The 20,814-nt window shown below is 35.0% G+C and overlaps 1 protein-coding gene across 2 annotated transcripts; it reads left to right on the top strand.

Moving 5' to 3' along the window:
• Positions 1–6,657: 6,657 nt before the first annotated feature.
• LOC107848274 (DNA repair protein RAD5A) lies at positions 6,658–17,297 on the top strand. Of its 2 annotated transcripts, none has more exons than XR_007047536.1 (20): positions 6,658–7,749; positions 8,979–9,112; positions 9,234–9,369; positions 9,565–9,618; positions 9,748–9,897; positions 9,975–10,126; positions 10,224–10,308; positions 10,405–10,677; positions 10,836–10,982; positions 11,110–11,265; positions 12,265–12,332; positions 12,997–13,119; positions 13,257–13,356; positions 13,458–13,570; positions 14,748–15,020; positions 15,112–15,334; positions 15,705–15,798; positions 15,883–15,954; positions 16,418–16,516; positions 16,691–16,806. XR_007047536.1 is itself a non-coding variant. In XM_047399898.1 (20 exons), the coding sequence occupies exons 1-20, from the start codon at positions 6,916–6,918 to the stop codon at positions 16,811–16,813; spliced, it is 3,387 nt and encodes a 1,128-aa protein (XP_047255854.1). In that variant the 5' UTR covers positions 6,662–6,915; the 3' UTR covers positions 16,814–17,297. The 2 variants fall into 2 exon arrangements, 1 of the variants encoding a protein (XP_047255854.1); XM_047399898.1 differs by having other exon boundaries at positions 6,662–7,749; positions 15,112–15,312; positions 16,691–17,297.
• The last annotated feature ends 3,517 nt before the right edge of the window (positions 17,298–20,814 follow it).

The following is a 20,814-nucleotide window of genomic DNA, read 5'->3' as shown; positions in this document are numbered from 1 at the left end:
GTGATTATTGCGGTAATGTGATTATGATCGAGGATACTGGTTATCGATGGATTGTGCATTGTGGTAGTGCGGTTGAAGATACATAATTAGTTGAATTTTTTGTAATTAATTTGTACGAGTGAGAATTTGTGTAAATATGATAAGTTAAGGTGTATGTTTATGTTATTTTTTTATTGGTTTCTCATTTGGTGTTCAATATCCGCATTTTGAAGATTCTAATTAAAAATGAAAAAGTATGTATTGCTCCACCACAACCTTTGTTGGTAAATTGTTTAATATTAAGAACGAGTAAAGCGATTAGATTAAGTTTGAATTTCGAATCCTTCTTTCTGCGTTTTATTTCTTAAGTTAGACACGTGTTAATGAATTAACACTAAAAAAAATAATTATCAACTTATATAAATTCTTGATAATACGTGTCAATAAAGTTGTAGATAGATATTTTGTATTTATCAATATGAGTTGCAATGTGATAGCTGGATCCTTTTATTTTTAACTTAAAATTTTTGAATTCAATCTCTTGAAATATAAAAACATTGGAAGCATCGCCCTAAAAAATTAAATCTACGTAAATTTAAAATTTAATGAAATCTCAATGGGAATATTTGCTACAAAGTGAGGAAAAAAAGTGTTTTTATATTTATTTAAACTAGTTTAACTGCACGTGTCTCGCACGTGTAACGTTTGATTATTTAAAATTAAATAAATTTATCTATTGCGGATATTTTTAATGAAATATAAAAGCTGAATTCACCTTTCACACACTTTAATATAACTAGTTTAACCGCACGTGTAATATTTAATTATTTACAATTAAATAAATTTATTTATCACAGAGATTTTGTCTAACGTTTTTATATTTATTTCTAAAATTCTCAAATTTCTTAAAATCATTTTTTGTTAGATTTAGAATTCTTAAACTAATGAAAAAAGTATTAGTTGTCATTAATTTTGATGACTTCTAATAAGAAAGGTTTATCATAAATATATATAATTAATTTTCAACTCTTAAATATTAAAAAAATAGTGAAAAGACTATTTTATCTAAAACAAAGACTTATTTAATTAATTTCAAATTCTGAAATATTAAAAAAATAGTTAAAAGATTATTTTATCTAAAGCAAAGACTTTTAATGAAGGGCAAAAAGTTCAAACAATATTTATAAATTTTTTCACACTTTTAATATATTTTAGGTTATAGATATAGATATAGATATAGATTATAACTTGTAGATTATAGATAAAGATATAGATATAAATTATAGATAATGTAAACGTAAACATATATTTTAGTGTAAACAAATATATATTTTATCTTCAGAAGTTTCAAGTGCTTGATAGATCATTACTTTTTCGTTTGTCATGTCTACCTTTTTTTCTTTGTTGTTGGGGCTAAGAGGGACATGTCAATTTGAACAATATTTATGGTACGTTTATTTCTTTTTTCTATATTTAAAATCTTTACTTGTTTTTAAAGTCAAAATATTTATAAAATCATTTATTACATTACTATTACATAATCAAGACTTTTAAAAGTTTGTTACTTTTTAATATGTGTATTTTTAAGTGTCGGCTTAATAGTCAAGCTAATCATATAGAATATAGCATCTTCACTAAACATCATCCTAAATTGGTAGTTATGACGTTGTGGTAGTCATGGGTGTCGATTGAGAACGGGTGTTACAATGATTGACTAGTTGGTGATGGCGGTAATTGATAGTTGTAGACGACGGTGTTTGGTAATGATGAACGACGACGATTGGTAATATGTATTGACAATTGATGGTGACTAGTAATTGTTGTGGTAATGAGATAATCGTAATGACAGATATTGATGGTGATAAATGGTTGTACTGATAAGTAATGATGATGATTGTGACCGGGGATGGCGGTTTTCGGCGAGTTGTGCACGGTGGTCGCTAATAATAGTAGGCGGTAGCGCTGTTAGTTGATAGTGTTTTGGCGATGGAGGTACTGACGAATAGATGAAATTTAGTAAAATGTCATTCTTGTAAAAGTCTTTGAAGATATATCTTAACGATTTTTTTTTGGTTTTCCACTCGGTGTCTGATATCCGTATTAGAGTCCCGACTAATTCGAATCACGTACTGCACGGCCCATTGCGATACCCCGAATTTTCTCGTTAAATATTTTGCTCCCAAATGTATCGAGTCGTTAAAGCCTTTTTATCTTTCCAAGAGTTCGTTAACATCTCGGACGAAAATGTGTTGAATTCTGTTCTTTATCGTGATTAATAATTTTTCTGTGTGAAATTTCTGGATATGCGACCCGTCATCGCGTAGAGCATCGAATAAGCTTTCCAATGATATGGGGATCATCCAAAATAGACACTCGAGCGATGAGTTATGATCATTCCGATCTAACCGTGAATTGTGGTGAACGGTAAATGTGTAGGAAAAAAATACTGAGGCCAGGCAAATTTTATGGTCAACTTCAAACGATCATAACTCCTTGTACATAATGATCTGGGTGAGCTACTATATATCAACAGAAAGCTCTGAGAGTTCTCTTTCTAGTGAAATTGGTTTCATCCAATTTGTCCATTGGAGCAAAAAGTTATGGTTGATCTACTTCAACCTATCAAAACATTCCACCAAATGACAGATTTGACATTATTTGATTTTTAAGGGTATTTTGGTCATTCCCACTCCAATCCATCCGGGTAAACCATGTATTTAAGTCCATTAAGAGCATTCAATAGCTCATTTTTCTCCAAAATTTCCTAAGGCTCAAACCCCAACCCTACTACTCCAAATTTCATCCTTTTATATCTCTTGATTGAACCGTAGAAATTTCAAATTGATTTGGGATTTGAGTTGATCATGTTAAGGGCTTCGAGAAGCACCCTTTATTTTCGTGAATAAAGTTCTTGAGTCGGAAGTTCATATTCATCTTTCATTTTTAGGTATGTGGGGCTTTGAACAAGAATAATTCTTCCGTTCTTGTGCCCGTATCTTTAATTTTTATTATGGATTATTATGAGTTTGGCAAATGAATTTATTTCCAAGATATCCTACCATGAGATTTTGATTATGTATATATATAAATTGTTCAAGCTTGCCAATTATGATTATTTAATGGATTCATATGGTTTTGTAAGTTGAATTATGTCTAAATAATTTGATTATGAACTTATAAAGATTTGAATTGTAAGTTTTGAATCACATGAGTTTTTGACTATTTTCGTTCTATGAATTGAGATTTACTAATGGGATTCTTGGTATTTCTATCAAGAATTGATATATTTTGAACATGTATCCACGTTTTAAGTTCAAGAATGAATTATTGGTATTTCCAAGTGTTTTTGTGCCATGTGTCAAATTTTGAGCTTCCTTATGACGATTTGAGTTATTGGGTATATTGATATCGAAGTTGCAATGAGTCTTGGTATTTTCCGGATGGTTTTGATGAGTTAAATTGTTGAAAATATTACATATTAAGTCTTCATATCCTTGTCCAATCGTCGAGTCGGTTATGGTTCAATGCATTGATACCTTGTTGATGTTGAAGAAGATTAAAATGTTTTGAGCTAAAATGTGTTGAGTTAGGAGTCCACAAATTGATATGATTTGATAAATGAGAAAGAGATTTGATTTGGTCTTTATGATAGACCCCTGTGATGTCGTGGTGGATTTCCTAACGCGTTCTGAGCTTGTCGGGGAGTAGTGCTTAGCACCGAGAGGAAAATTTGGTATTTTCCCAAACCTATGTGCCACCGTAGGGTTGTTTGATGATGATATTATTGGCTAGAGAGCCCGATTGTGATTATTGCAGTTTTAAGGTCGCACTCCTTGGCAAAGAGTATGATGCTCCCGCCAACGGAGGTTTCAAACGTTGGTATTTCACGTAGCTCACGTGGGGTTGTCAGCTATAGGAAACTCCCGTGACCATAAGATTAAGTTTCTTGAATTACCGAGTCACTCTGAGATTTGAGTCAAAGAGTTGAGATGTTTATGATGTTTTATGGTTATTTATGATGATTTATAATTACCTATGATGATTTTTGACGATATAATAGTTTATGATGATTTAAGATGATTTATCATAATTTATGATCTATAATGATTTACGTGGATTAAGAGATTTTATCATACGAACTGTTTATTATGAAATTACGAAAAGTATGATTTGATATAACTCAAGCCAAGTGAGTCATCATTGTCCGTATGCATGTTTTCATGAAATTGATTATACTATTTATATTGTTGCAAGCACCCCCACATACTCAGTACATTTCAAAGTGCTGACCCACATATTTCCATGGGCTACATTCTTACCAAAATGTAGGTACAAGCTGTAGCGCACATATCATGTTCAGCTGGGTCGCAGCTCTCGATCGGCAGGTGATTAGTCCTTTTGATTCAGGGACTTGAGTTGTTCAGATTTGATGTGTATTGTATTTTCTGTATTCAGTCGTATTAAGTAGAGGTAGTTGGGAGTCATGACCTGGCTATCTTTGGTCAATGCTAGTAGAGGCTTCATAGACAGTCGCTAGTAGTCAGTGTATTCAGTCTCAAATTTGTTTATATATGAGCAAAATTGTGATCGTGTAAATTTACTTTCATGTTGGTCAGACTAAGTTATGGGTTGTTTCCGCATTATTCCTTTTATTTTATGTATTTTATTCAGTTGCTTTGGGTTATGGCAGATGAAGGGTTAGCTTGGGGTCACTTGTGACCTTAAGCACCGTATGACGTCTCGGGGTCCGATTTCGGGGCGTTACACCCATTTTGGGGATGTCGCTCCCAACAGAATTCTCTTCATATTCAGAGTTCAAACCCGAGACTTTTAATTAAGGATGGAGTAGTCCCACTACTATACCACAACCCATGTTGGTGTAGTGGTTATCACTGGGTCGTGCATGGTGATAGCTAATAATAATAGGTGGTAGTGGTGTTTGTTGATAGTGTTTGGCGATGAAGGGATGGATGAATGGACGAAATTTTGTAAAGTGTCGTCCTGTAAAAGCCTTTGAAAATATATCTTAATGATAAGTACGAAAGTCTTTTTTACGTAGGGGTGGGCGTTCGGTATTTTTAAATTTCAGATTCGGTAATTTGATAGTCGGTATTTGAACGTAGATACCATATACCATACTGATAAATATCGGTTCGGTAATTCGGTAATCGGTAATTAAATTTCGGTTCGGTACGGTATTTGGTAATACCATATTAAAATTGAAGATGTGCAAATGTACGTTTAAACTTCAAATAGTATATTTAAAAGAAATCCTATTTAGCATTATTTTTGTTGTTTTTTATGAATATATTACCAAGGTCTAAGAGATTCTTTGAGATGACTAATATTATTGTTTATTGGGTTGGTCAGACATATCATATGCATATATATATATATATAGAGAGAGATAATTCGGTATTCTGTAAATACCGAATACCAAATGGTATTAATATCTTGTACCAAACCCAATCCCGAATATTGAAATATTAAAAATTTATTCCCAAATATCATACCAAATACCGAATTGCCAAATACCAATTACCAAATTTTTCGGTTCAATTCGATAATTCGGTTTTTTATGCCCTGTCCTATTCTTACGACTCTCATTCATTCAAAATCATTTATTTTAAAAAATAACGCATTTAACGATTGAGATGTGAATGATTAATTTAAATACAAATAAATAAAGTCTTAATATCATCTCAATAACTTGTTTGGATTATTATTATTTGGTAGGTGTAGTAATGTGACTAGAAACTTTTAAAAATATATTAGTGATATGTATAATAATGTACTAGAAGATGCTTTTGGACTTAGCAACCATAATTTTGTTGAATTAATCAAATAAAGGGAAGAAGAAATTTATTTATATGTTTAAATTATGACTTGTCCTAATTAGGTATTTAATTATATGATAAAATATTTTAATTAGACAATTTCAATTTCATATTTTTGAGAAGTCTTTTACGCGCTTATAAACATCATTTGCATAAATAGTAAGTTAGTATTAATCTTATAATTCAAATGTATCTTTTTTTTTGATTGTACACATCAAGATCAGCAAAAACACGCATGATATTTAAAAATATTTTATACATAGAACTAAACGAATCGACACATTCTAATCACAATATTTTTCTAGAAACATTTTATCACAAATCCAATCAGTCGTAACATGGCCAGTTAACACGTCGATAGGGCCTTATGTCGAGATTAGCTATTTCAATAACATAAAACTCGAGATAACTAATCTCACGATGAGTTATTCCATACATTTTATTCCAACTAAATATCGCATACACCCATACAAAATTAATCCTGAAATTAATTATCACTCTTCCTTAGTACCAAACGAGCATGTACTCGTATATATCCCTGTTACCGAACGAGCCCATACTCATATATATTCCTGTCATCAAACGAGCCCGTACTCGTATATATCCCTATTACTAAACAAACCCGTACTCATATATATCCCCGTTGACAAACAAGCTCGTACTTATATATATCACTGTCACCAAACGAGCTTGTACTCGTATGTATCTCCATTACCAAATGAGCCCTTACTCGTATATCCCTGTTGTCGAAGGAGCTCATACTCATATATATCTCTGTTAACAGGCGAGCTCGTACTTATATATATCACCGTTACCAAATGAGCCTGCACTCGTATGTATCGAACGAGCTCATACTCATATATATATCCCTGTTATCAAACAAACCCGTGTTCGTATATATCCCTTTTACCAATCGAGCCCGTACTCGTTCATAAGACAAAAAATGGAGGGACTTTTCTAGGCGGGAACTTTGTAATATACCCGCATAAATTCAACCAACCCGCCAATTCTAAACCCGATTAGGGTTTTTTTCAAATTCGCTCCATTTACCAAATTCAAATTCAATATTCACAAGAACAATTTTTGGAGATTGAGTGTAATGGCAGCGAAAAAGATTACAGATGAGCTTGTTTCGATGGTGCGTACGATTGTTGGGGATGAATATAGAGAGATGGACATAATTAGATCACTTCACATGGCGAAAAATGATCCAACAGCTGCTATAAACATCATCTTTGATACTCCGAGTTTCAAGAAAATTGAAATTCGGAATACCCGTTTGAATTCTGATGGTGGAAATGCAAGCAGTAATAGTGGTAAGATTCAAGAATCTGAGATTAGTAGAGTTTGTTCAAATGAAGGATTGGATAGTAAGAGTAGAATTGAGAGTGAATTTGGTGATAATGGGTTGGTTGGTAATGGGATTCAGTGTGATTCGGAGAGTGAATTTGAGGGTAAGAGGGGTGAGGGTGATATGGGGAGTGAATGTTGGGGTAGTAGGGTGGTGGGTAAGAGGGGTGGGGATGAATTTGGGGGTAGTGGGTTGTTGGGTGAGAGGGCTGGGGGCGATATAGGGACTGAGTGTGGGGGTAATGGGGTGGTGGGTAATAGGATTCAGCGTGATATGGGGAGTGAATGTGGGATTAAGGGGGATGGGGTTAATATGGGGAGGGAATGTGGGAGTAATGGGTTGGTGGGTAAGAGGGTAGGGGGCGATATGGGGAGTGAATGGTGGTATGTGGGGTGTGGTGAGGTAGCTGGTATGTCAACATGTAAAGGGAGAATTTTGAAGCCTGGTGATGAAGTTGAATTTACGTTTCCTGTCGAGAAGATGTTGAGTTCACCTTCAACTGGGAAGTTTGGTGGTGGGCGAGGGCGTCAAGCTGCTGCGTGTTCTGAAATTGTAAGGTTTTCTACTAAGGCTTGTGGAGAGGTACTGTTTTCTAGTTTAAGTTCATTGTCTTTAAATTTCTCTCTTTTTTTAAGTTCCTCTTGCACCTTCATTGCTGCATTTTATGAAATTCCCTTAGCCAAATAAACTAAAGAAAATGGAAGAAGGAAGTTGCCAAGGTTTTAAACTAGTCAAGTTGCATTTAGAATCAATGGCACCCAAGGATGTGGCCTAGCGGTCAATAAATTGGGTTGATTGGGTTGAGCATTGTGAGTTCTCCGGTTCAAATCCCAGCATAGACAACACGCCAGGTGATCTTTTTCCATCTGTCATAGCCTTGATGGGCAGAGTTACCTGGTACCTATTACTAGTGGGAGGTGGCGGGTATCCCGTGGAATTAGTTGAGGTGAGCACAAGCTGACCTTGACACCACAATTATAAAAAAAGGTTGACTTTAAAACCACTGTGGATCTAGGACATCTGTTTCGTCCTAAAGAGGATAGCCTAGTAGCCGAGGTCAGTGGGGGATGTAGAAGGCTTTTGTAGCTCCTCTACAAAGCCACGACTTTAGGCTTGAAACCTTTATATATGTATGGAAATATATATAGATAAAGTTAGATATATATTTCAGAACCAAAGAATGTGATGGGATGACCATGATCCTCTACCCTTAACGTAATGTCTCGTGTTCGAGCATGGGGAATGGAGAATCCAAGTTAGTTAGTCCAGTGGGTACTGGGAATGATTACCAGATACTGGATGGTTACACCAAAATAAAAATATTTATATTTTAGGATCCACCGCTTCTAAATCCTGGATCCACCACTCATTGGGGCATGCGAGTGATAACTAGGAGATCCCATGTTTAAATCCAAGCTACAATACTTGTTGTGAACCCATCCATTCCAGCCTCAGTGGGCAGGATTACCTTGACAATTTTGTGCTCTGTCTGGATAAGCTGCCTGGTGGATTAGTTATGATCTGAGCAAGTTGGTCCGGAGAACAGCAATATCTAAAAAAGAGAGGTTAAATGCAGTGGGTATACGGTTTTCATATATGTACTCTTACACATAAATATTATTTGAGCTTGGGCTAGTGGGTGCCCTTGATTCTGCTGCAGAGAGTGTTTGAATATGGAGTGAATTGGTCAGAAGAAAGAAATTTTGTCAATTAGTTTTTTATGGGTGTGATAGAGGGGAACATTAGAACTTTCTTGATGGAATTCTATTTAATAAGCCTGATTTTTGGGGTTGTTTATTGTGGAATGACAGATTGGGCGTATTCCAAATGAATGGGCTCGATGTATTCTGCCGTTGGTGAGGGATAAGAAGATTAGAATTGAAGGATTTTGCAAATCGGCCCCTAACATATTGGGGATTATGGACTCTGTTCTTTTGTCAGTCAGGTATTCTGGTTGTATAGTTTTAAATCTTAATTGTGTTGTAGTTTAACATTTGGGGTGAAGAATCCAGTTACATGAGACACGCTACAGACGGTGATTTTGATCGACTTTTCCTTATATGCAGAGTGTATATTAACAGTTTCATGTTTCGAAAAAGCCATCAGACATCACTAAAGGCTAGAAACAATCCCGCAGATGATACAGTTGTTCACCCCCTTCCGACTTTGTTCCATTTGCTTGGGCTTACTCCTTTTAAGAAGGTGATAACTTTTTCCTTGGTTCTTTATGCTTTAGGAAATAGTTGATGCTTGCTGATTATAGCTATTATGAATTTTAACCCTCTTACGACAACTTGTTTATTGGTTGGACTCTGCATGTCCTGCCTAGTAATAAGAATTCATGTCATTGATGATTGAACGAGATTGATTCATAATTTCTTTCTTGATCATTCTTAGGCAGAATTCACTCCGTCTGATTTATACACGAGGAAGCGGCCTTTGCACGGACAGGTAAGCAAGAAGATAGTTTCCGCTCATTTTTACTTTCTCTTGCTCCTGCTTTGCCCTATTCAAGTAGAGTAGCAAGATGTCTGTTTCTCCTAGATCAGCTGCGAGTTTTAATGCAATTTGTCTCCACAGGACAGCTCCGGAGGTCCTGCCTCATTATTGCGTGCAAACTTATCCAAAAGCTCCTCATCTGCAGATGGAGATACAGTTGAGAATGAGGAGTCAATTTCTGATACCGATCTTGACTATATTGTTGGTTTAGCTGATAGCTCGGAGCTACAGGTATGACCAACTCAACAGTGTTCTTTTGCCTACGGAGTTCTCTGTGCTTATGAAATACTTTTACCATCATATTTTAGGAAATGGAACCACCAAGTACGCTCCAGTGCGAACTGCGACCCTATCAGAAGCAGGCGCTTCATTGGATGACACAACTGGAGAGGGGAAGAAACATGGATGAAGCAGCAACCACTCTGCATCCATGTTGGAATGCATACTGCCTAAAAGATGAGTATGTGAATGTTGGCTTACATACTTTTACCATTTAGTTTCACATACATACTTTTACCATTTAGTTTCACATTCTTTACACTAAATATTCATTTCAGGAGGGAACTTGTTGTTTACTTGAATGCATTTTCGGGTGATGCGACCACTGAATTTCCGAGTACCCTTGAAATGGCTAGAGGAGGAGTATGTTGCTGCCATGCTTCTTTTACTTTTTGGGGTATTTTGTTTGGTTGTGGTATATTTGCACTTTTCACCTAATGACTTGAGAATATTCTGAAGATTTTGGCAGATTCCATGGGGCTAGGGAAGACTATAATGACTATATCTCTTCTCCTCAGTCGTTCTGAAAGAGGTGGATCATCAGGAAGCCAATCTACAAGTCAGCTGTCTAGTGATAATGGTGAAGCTAGTAATATCTTAAGTCAGTCTCCAACTTTTGCGAAGAAATCAGCAAAATTCTCTAGTCTTGATAAGCTTTTGAAACATAAGCCAACTCTTATCTCCGGTGGCAATCTGATTATATGTCCAATGACACTACTTGGTCAATGGAAGGTACTTCATTTCTGCTTCAGCTGGAAACATCAGTATCACTATGTTTTTAGGAACTAAAATGGAGCATTAGGCATGTTCAGCTCTACACAATTGCCAAAGCCAAATGAAAATAAAAGGGATTCACATATAGATATCTGATTATGAATTCGTCATTGTAGGCAGAGATTGAAGCCCATGCACAACCTGGGGTTCTATCTGTTTATGTTTACTATGGCCAGACAAGATCAAAGGATGCAAAAGTGCTTGCTCGAAGTGATGTCGTGCTGACGACATATGGGGTGTTGGCCTCCGAATTTTCTGCTGAGGTATTTTTTTGATTCTTCAAATTATAGTTTTAGTTTCTGCGTCCACCTTGTTTTCCTATTGCTATTACTTTGCGCTAATTTGATCTAGGTCCTTTTGTCTTCATTTTTATGTTCTGTACTCATGTAGAATGCTGAGGACAGTGGGGGCCTTCTCTCTATTAGGTGGTTTAGAGTGGTGCTCGATGAGGCGCATACTATCAAATCCTCTAAAAGTCAAATCTCAAATGCTGCCTCTGCTCTTAATGCTGACCGTCGGTGGTGTCTTACTGGTACCCCTATCCAGGTATCCAGTGTTACAGTTGGAAAATTTGTTAATAGATTATTAGCATTATTTGGAGATTAAAGTTTCTTTTCCTACAAAGTAAAACATACTGTTTTGCTCTTTTAATAGTTCTTCTCATAAAGGTAAACACTGTTGGATTAGATTATTGGTTAGATTCATACAAATGCTACATTATTAAGGCTTTGGTCCATCTCTTTTATTTCTAGACTGGTCGTGTGTCTTATTCTAATGACTTTGCAAGTTTCAAGCATACCTTGAGCCTTGAATATTTGTCTTCATTGTTTGAAAGCTTAATCAGTTGTCCAAACTTAAATTGTCTGAACTGATTGTAAATGCTAGTTTTTCTCTGCGTAAGTTGAGAACAAGTTCATGCCACTTTTCTTTCCCTACTTAAAAAATTATAGATCTTGGGAAAAACTGATGTTTTCCAGTGCTTTATCTTTTATCAGCTGAGCTGGATATTCACTTCTTTTACCCAATATGCAGTCATATTCTTTCAGATAGATCTTTCTTGGCTGATCCTGAGCCTGTTGTTGGATCTCTATGGTACTAATGCTGCAATTTTTAAATAATATCATAGCTTAAACGAATTATCTTATCAAGACTCCACATAGCTAGACACTTAGTGAAGTACTTTTAAGCAGTTTTGTCAAAAAGCTCCTCCAAATCCAAGGACGAGGTCTTAAGAGCTAAATTAGGTAATCAGACCCTTTAGTAAGCTTCACCATACATGAGACGGAGATACCTTTTGGTCAGTTAGCTGTCCATCAGCTGATTATTACTAGTACATTTGAGGATGCCACTAATCTGGTTAGGTAATATTAGCTAGATACTAGTTCCCCCTTAATTTGGTTCAGACATTTTCTAAACATTTCTTCTTTAAATCTATCATTTATTGCTATCTTATAGTGGTTTACCAATGCTCATATGCTTTTTCAAGAGAAGGTATATTGACATTCTCCTCATTTTGTTATGGGACTTACAATTTTCCTCTGACAGAACAATCTGGAGGATATTTACAGTTTGCTGAGATTTTTGAGAGTCGAACCATGGGGAAGTTGGGCATGGTAAGATGTGGATCCCTTGTATATAAACTGCAAACTTCTTGTTGTCATGAAGCTTATCAGACGGTGTTGTGGGGTTCTCTTATTCTTTTAATGAATCTATAATTATGTTTTTAAATAGGTGTTGAATTGTTGATGTCTGGATGCTATTTCTAAGATTATCTACCTTTGTGTGCACTGGGTATGTTGTTGTGTACATCTTGCATTAGTGGGAGGCTGTACGAAGTGTAGGCTGTAGCATATACCTTTTATTGGGACTTCCCGACCCATCTGTCAAATGATCTACAGCAGCTTGATTTCTTCATTCATATGGTCTTGTTATCAGGTTAAAATTTGAAAATGACTATTAACTGACCCCGTTTTGAAGTAACTATCCATTGATGTGATCTTCAACTAAAGCCTCTCTAATCTTTTTTTATGAACTAGATAACCTTACTATTTTTTTTTTGAACAAGTAAAACCTCACTAATCTTGCTGGAATTAGTTCCGATCCTTGGCATTTTGGTATGAGGAGATTGGTTGTGGTGTGCTCCAAGTGCTGTTCCTTTTTGGATTTAGTGAAATATGAAGCTAACTTCTGTGTGAGAAAGTTTTCTTCGCAGTTGCTTGAATTTTCTCATGTTACTGTGATACAGTTCAACCTGTTGTCTGCTTTGATCATATTTAGGTGGAACAAGCTTATTCAGAAACCTTTTGAGGAGGGAGATGAGAGGGGGCTAAAGTTGGTTCAATCAATACTAAGTCTGATCATGTTGAGAAGAACAAAGTCTAGCACAGATAGAGAAGGAAGGTTGGAATTGCCCCTGGGCTTCACTAATCTTATTTCTTTGTCGTCTTCTTTTGTTTTGTTTTGTTTTGTTTTGTTTGTTATGGTTACTTCTAGATTTATTGAAATGTTATATTGCTTCTGGTTTTATTGTATCGCAGACCAATTTTAGTTCTACCACCAGCAGATATTCAAGTGATATATTGTGAACTTACAGAAGTAGAGCGCGACTTCTACGATGCATTGTATAAACGATCCAAGGTTTTACCATCATTGATTACTCTCTGTCCATGAAATGTGTTATCTCTAGATACCATTTGCACCATTATTTCCTTACAATAGTCCTATATCTTCAATATCAGGTGAAGTTTGATCAGTTTGTTGAGCAAGGGCGAGTTCTCCACAACTATGCTTCTATATTGGAGTTGCTATTGCGACTTCGTCAATGTTGCGACCATCCATTTCTTGTCATGAGGTTTGAACTTCTATTTATGCGCTTATCTATTTTTATTTCCAGAAAATGTTGTGTAACTTTCCAACAGGCTCTTATTTATTCTGTGTTGATGAGTTGTAGAGACTTCGGTTTAGTATTTAATTTTATTCTGAATATATGTTATCCTCATTGCTCCCTCTATCCTTATAGATATTCCTATTTCCCATTATTGTCAACTTGAGCAATTTTTATAATTCAGTTAGACCGATTAATCCACATTACAAACTTGGATTCAAATAGTCAAACAGTCTTTCTTGCTAACGAAATCTTTAAAGAAATGGATATAAATTGAAAACTATCTTTTTGGTCTGATAATGAACAGAGTAAAGAAATCATTTTCTTTTTGTTATGTATATTACATGTAGATATGTCGCAACTATGTGAAGTACTAGTACTATGTTACATATCTTACTCAAGGAACATTTCAAATTAATGGAGGGCGTTATAGAACATAGGAAAGGGAGTGTTCGGATTATAATTTTTTCTTAACTTCAATCTGTGTGCTAGCTCTTGGATTAGCACATGCTCCATCTGTTCCATATGGAAATTATGAAAAGAAAGTTGCATGTTTATTCTTTGCTTGAAGAGCATTTTTTGGGTTTGGAGAGAGGAAGTTGTGAACATAATAATGTTGTGATGCTTTGGATTATGGGAGGCTCTTTCAGATTTCTATCTGTTTCTTCTTTTGTTGCTTTCTCTGTTTGTTCTGGTTTTGTGGGTCATACTTCAATTCTAACTTATAATAGGAGTGAAAATGGAAGCACATCTTTTTGCCCCTTTATTGAAAGAAAAGCAAGCTGAAACTTTCGAAAACTTTGCAATTGTGGATCCAAGATACTTTTACGAAGTAAACACAGTGCCCATAAAGCTTATTGACTCTAGTTTTTCTAGAAAGTGATCATTGTTTTTCTTGTAAGTGCTATTTTGGATTGTTTATTGTTTCTTTCAAGTAGTCTGTAGCATTTTTACTTGTTTAGGCATCATCCTTGACTTATATTACACTGGCAGGTGTAATTGTTTTTGCAGTTCATCTTTTGGACTGCTTACATAGCTTGCTTCTGTGTCTAGACTCTGCACTCAGCTGGCGTATCTGATAGCTAATAGTTACTAAATATTATCTATTAAGTTGTATTTGCTGATGGGGTTTGTTTTTGGCCAGTCGAGGTGATACTCAAGAATTCTCTGATCTAAATAAGCTTGCTAAACGTTTCCTTAAGGGTGGTAAGGAGACTGGAGAAGGCAAGGATGTCCCTTCACGTGCTTATATCCAGGAGGTTGTGGAAGAGTTGCGGAAGGGAGAACAGGGAGAATGCCCTATCTGTCTTGAAGCTTTTGAAGATGCGGTGTTGACTCCATGTGCTCATAGGTTATGTCGAGAGTGTCTCTTGGCAAGCTGGCGAAGTTCTAATTCGGGCCTTTGTCCTGTTTGTAGGTATTTTCCTACAAATGTTTATCGAAGAACATGATTCTATACAATGAGATCAACTGCATGTTTTAACATTATGTAAATTCCACTTCTGCAGAAACACTGTCAGTAGGCAGGAGCTTATAACAGCACCGTCAGACAACCGCTTTCAGGTTGATGTTGAAAAGAATTGGGTGGAGTCATCAAAAGTGTCAGCCTTGTTGTCTGAATTAAAACGTCTTCGTTCTGTTGGTTCCAAAAGCATTGTTTTTAGTCAGTGGACTGCCTTCCTAGATCTACTGCAGATTCCTCTTTCTCGGTACCACCACATTTCTGTTCATGTTAGAATCTGAAGAACTTATAGATTATTTTGAGCACTCTATTCTGTGACTTCTTTGTCTTTTAATATAACTGTACAATAAGAAACTCCATGAACATCATGGTATTGTCTATTTATGGCAAACTTAATTGCAGTAGTCTTGGAATGCACACTTATAAGGATACAGAAACTGAGAAAGATTTCCAGTTTTGAAAATGATTGTACATTTTCTTTATTTTGGTGATAATTCTTTTCCGACCATTAGTTGAAACTATCATGTTAAACATTTGAAGTTCAATTGATTTATAAATTGCCTTTTGTAACAGGCTTTTCCATATTTTGCATACTTTATTCTTGAGTTAATATATTTCTTTACATCCTTATTTGTGCAGTAGTAGTATTCCATTTGTTCGCCTTGATGGGACGTTAAACCAACAACAACGTGAGAAAGTAATAAAGAAGTTCTCAGAAGAGGATGACATATCGGTTTGTCATCGTTGCTGCCTCTTTGATTATAATATTGGTTCTTAAATTTAATTATGTTGCCTTAATCAATTTGATATTATATAGGTGTTGCTAATGTCATTGAAGGCTGGTGGTGTTGGTATAAACCTGACGGCTGCATCTAATGCTTTTGTCATGGTACTTGTCTCACTTTGGAATTTTTTTAGATGTACCTATCACAGACTATGTTTAGGTCTTTATGGTTTGTGTTGTCAAAAGTGTGTTTTGCTTTTTGAAGAAGATACCATTCCCTTGTTGATTACTTACATCCGCCTGAATAATCTGATCAAAATGTTGTGTAGAGCCAGAGAAAGATGTGTTAGCGTTATAGTGATTGTTGAAGTCATTACTTTTCTAAACTGCAGTCTTTGATAAACTTATCTACTCACCCTGGTTAAGCTTGTGATCTTGGCTGATGAGATTTTTGTGGTTCAACGATCCATCATTCTCATATGTGTACTGTTTGTGACTTTAGACGTGCTGTCCTCATTCTATATAAAGAACTTTGACGGCCCCATGATGTTTACCGTTTATATGTATTTTTCTGTGATTCTATTGTCGTCAAATATATACAGTTTTCATCTTTGCCTATTATCTCTAGGATCCATGGTGGAATCCAGCTGTTGAGGAACAAGCAGTCATGCGTGTTCATCGTATTGGACAAACTAAGCAAGTAATGATCAAACGATTCATTGTGAAGGTATGCTAAACACTTTTGTCCTTAACTAGGACTAGTTAATTAGATCCCCATGTAACAAACATCGTCTTCTTTGGGAAATGCTTTACCTAAAATCATATGCTTTACTGCACTTTGAATGCTCAACCATGTTGATAAAGTCGGCGGACTCTTTCATGCATATTTTTCTGCTGACAGGGTTCGGTAGAGGAAAGAATGGAGGCAGTTCAAACTAGGAAGCAACGGATGATTTCTGGTGCTTTGACAGACCAAGAAGTTCGGACTGCAAGAATCGAGGAACTTAAGATGCTTTTCGCATAGAGAAGAGAGAACAACTAAATTATGCCAAAATGTTGGGGCCTCCGGCTCAGATTGTAGATTCACGAACAACACATATCATATCGTATAGGTCTCTGGAGTTGGAAGAGCCGAAAGCTTCATTACATTCTGCTGCTGGTACACCGGCTTGTTCTGGAAGCCCCAAGAATCTCGAGTGTTGAAAAATGCTCATGCCATTGTTTAGAGCTTAGTATTTCTTGGTATGCCAAGTTTTCGCTGTAGCAGTTTCCAGAAGCGCGAATGTAACTAGCACCCGGGATGTGTATTTCTACTTCATTGTTGTAAAATTATATCATGTCTTCACTGAGTATTATCAAGATTTAGGACTACTAGAACAGTTTTGATAGCTTAAAACAAATTTGTAAGTATAAAGAATAATTTTGTCAATGTAGTTTGCAAGCTGCAAAGAGTCATATGTAAATTTATAACCTTTTCTCAATTAACAAACCTATTATGTTAATGAGTATTGAAATTGTCCAATCCATTGGTATTAAGTTAATCTGCAAAGCTATTAAGTTAATGAGTATTAACCACTAGAGTTGGCATGGTGGTTCACCGTCATGTTCCTTAAGCAAGAGGTCGGGGGTTTGATTCCCGCCTCTGGCGAATGGAGCAAACTCTGTGGTCAGTTCCTTACCGCTTAGTGCGCTAACAGAGGAACGGAAGAGTAGTCTCATGGCTGCCGGGCTGTGGGGATACCTTGGGAAACCAAAATTAATGAGTATTAAATTTTTCCAATTTATTGGTGTTTTATTGACCAATGACTCAAGAAATTGCACAAAGCTCTGTCAAGTTATGAGTATTGAAGTTCTCCAATCTATTAATATTTTACTTAACAATGACCCAAAAAATGGTTAATTTTGCAAATGGTCAAATTTGCAAAGCTATTAAGTTATTAGTATTGAAGTTCTTTAATCCATTGGTGCTTTACAGACCAATGACTTAAAATAGATGGTCACATTTGCAAAGCTATTTAAGTTATGGATATTGAAGTTCATTCCATTATTGGTGCTTTACATGCCAATGACTCAAATAATGGTCACATTTGCAAACTATTAAATTAAGAGCATTAAGTTCTCAAATCCATTATTAGTGCTTTACAAATTAATGGCTCAAAATAGATGGTCAAATTTGTAAAGCTATTAAGTTATGTGTGTTGAAATTCTTCAATCCATTGATGCTTTATAGACCAATGATTCAAAATAGATGACTAAATTTGCAAATTTGGGTGGTTAGTTTTTAAATTATTTTTCTTGCATTTTTTTATGAATTTGTACATGATGAAGTAAATATCGAATAATCCAAGTTAATGTACAATCTTCAAAGCATGGTGCACTCCTGAAAAAGAAGTACAATTTTTGTTAAAAATAAGTTGTTAAGTGTATTTTACAGTTCAAATTAATTTTGAATAATCACACAATAATTATATTATATTGTATTATTGTGTTATATATTTTGCTTTTAGATATATCTACGTGAGTAGATTACTTCTCAAAATGACTACATTTATTAAGTATAAGTAATTAGATCCATTTTTAGAAAAATTATTAAAACGAGAATTTCTTATTGGGATTGATTATAGTAATTCGCCAGCTTCTTTGACTAACATATAATACAACTTCAAGTAGGTCAATTTACAGAAAAAGATTGCCCGCTCGATTAATCAAGATTTGTGTGAGCGTTACTTTTTGTATAACCATAGTGGTATCCGGTACTCACCCGCCCGATTAATCAAGATTTGTGTTGTGTATGATGTAGTTTCTAGTTATTAAGTGTTTTTCTATTCTAGACTTAAGCCCAAATTTTTTGATTAAGTTAGAACAAACTTGAATCGATAAAACTGCGAATGTAGAAATTAATTTTGACTAATTGAACCTCTAAAAGCACCCTTGACTCAAGGGTGCTTTTGTCCTTTGCCCACTTTCTTTACAAGCCCTCTGCACTCGTGTACAATAGGTCATTCAACACTTGCGATGCAAATTCATTTTTAACCTATTAGTACCAGAACCATATGTGATCGAATGACCGCCCTCAAATTACTAGATCAATGTGCTATAATAATTGACGAAGATATACCTCACGAAATCAACCAATAAGCATGAATTGATAAAACTGCGAATGTAAAAATAAATTTCAACTGATTAAACCTGTAAAAGCACCTTTGACTCAAAGGGACCAGAAAACACCTTTCATTTTCCACCCTTCATTGTCCTTTGCCCACTTTCTTAATAAGCCCTCCTCACTCGTGTATAATAGATTATTCAACACTAGCGCTGTAAATTCATTTTTAACCTATTGGGTTTAGTATCATATGCGATCGAATGACCACCCTCAAATTATTAGATCAATTTGCTATAGTAATTTCATAAGTAGTTGACGAAGATATGAGTGCATCTACCTCACCACACCCATCTATCCCTAGATGTTTTTTAATGTCAATCTGCTTTTTTATATTTGTGCTAAATAGCAAAGATATGAATACAACTACCTCATCACACCCTTGATCGATCTTTGAATGGTTATAAAAAATTAATGTCAAATTTATTCTTTTTTTATATATGTGCTAAATAGCAAGGATGTGATCAATAATCTACCTCATCACATCCTCGATCAATCTATCTTTTTAGATATGTACTAAATATCGAAGATATGAATACATCTACCTCACCACACCCTCGATGTCCGAATGATTTTACAAAAGTTACTCTCAAATCTATTCTTTTTTATAAATGTGTTAACAAAAGAAGATATCAATACATCTACCTCAACACACCCTCGATGTCCAGATGTTTTTACAAAAATTAATGTCAATGTTTTTTGTTTTTTTTAATATACTCCATGTGATATTTTTTTTTTCTTCAAAGACATAAATATAAAATTTGAACTAATATGATCTTTTTTCTTTTTGTATTTCACAAGACATTTTACATAATTTCTAGACATTTGAAAACTCAACAATTATTCATGGAGGACAAGACTAGATCATGGAATTTTCTCTCTAAAAGTCGTTTTAAAGAGTTTAAGTTATAAATATCATCTACGTAATAAATGTTATATGCTACTATATCACTCAGAAAAATATTATGGATACGACTCCTTAAAATGTAAACAAATATAATTTTAAAAAATATTTTGTGTTTTAAACATTTTTATCACATATGTTTGTGTTTTCTTTTAGGGAAAAGACATAAAGTTCCCTCTCAACTTGTCTGACTTCTTCAAAAAGACAGTTAAACTTTGCGGGCGACCTATTATCCTCCACAAAACTAATGCAGGCCATTGTACAATACACTACTTTGAATGATTTTATCTTCAATTCTGATCTAATTTTATGCGCGTGCAGGTTGCTTTTTTTTTTTTTTTTGTTTTAAAAAATTGATTAATTTAATCTAATTAACTTCTCTTCGATTTTTCTCCTTCAACCTCCATGGCCATTAACACCATGCACTTCCATTAACACCCAAAATAACAACCACTAACCCGCAACATCTAAACTCCAATCACCGCACCATCTCCAACTCCCTTCATTTCTGTCTCGCCGGAAAATTCCACCAAAAAAACAGACCCAATCCAATAACTACCTCAATTCCCCAATAATAGCGCCCAACAAAAGCAACTTCGAGAGCAATTATTTCAGTGGACCAGGTGATATAGGTTGAAATTTGAATTTGAAGTTTAATTGAGGTCGTCGATCGTTGTTCTATTTTAAGACTTCGAGCTTAGATTTAGGGTTCGAATTTGATTATTCATCTAATTTTAGTTTTGAATTTTTGTTGAAAGGTTGTAGTTGCAACAAATCTTTGGAGAATCTGGTAAATTTGATGTTCATCTCTAATCCGACCTACCCGTTAAATAAATACTCTATATTTTCTTTCTTTCTTAAATCATGTATTTTTTGTTCATGCATTTGTGAATTTTGGGGGAAAATACATTTGTAGTGATTTGTAAACATAATTCTTGACATTTTGATTGACAAGCATTAT

This window comes from Capsicum annuum, chromosome 11, assembly GCF_002878395.1.
Source record: "Capsicum annuum cultivar UCD-10X-F1 chromosome 11, UCD10Xv1.1, whole genome shotgun sequence".
Lineage (NCBI taxonomy): Eukaryota > Viridiplantae > Streptophyta > Magnoliopsida > Solanales > Solanaceae > Capsicum > Capsicum annuum.
The sequence above is the reverse complement of the archived record's forward strand: the minus strand, read 5'-3'. Positions and strand labels throughout refer to the sequence as shown.

Excerpts from the sequence above, each read along its gene's own strand:
- LOC107848274 (XM_047399898.1), top strand. The coding sequence starts at position 6,916 with ATGGCAGCGAAAAAGATTACAGATGAGCTTGTTTCGATGGTGCGTACG. Across the intron at positions 9,619-9,747 it reads AGCGGCCTTTGCACGGACAG|GACAGCTCCGGAGGTCCTGC; the intron begins GTAAGCAAGAAG and ends TTGTCTCCACAG. Across the intron at positions 15,313-15,704 it reads CTGCAGATTCCTCTTTCTCG|TAGTAGTATTCCATTTGTTC; the intron begins GTACCACCACAT and ends TTATTTGTGCAG.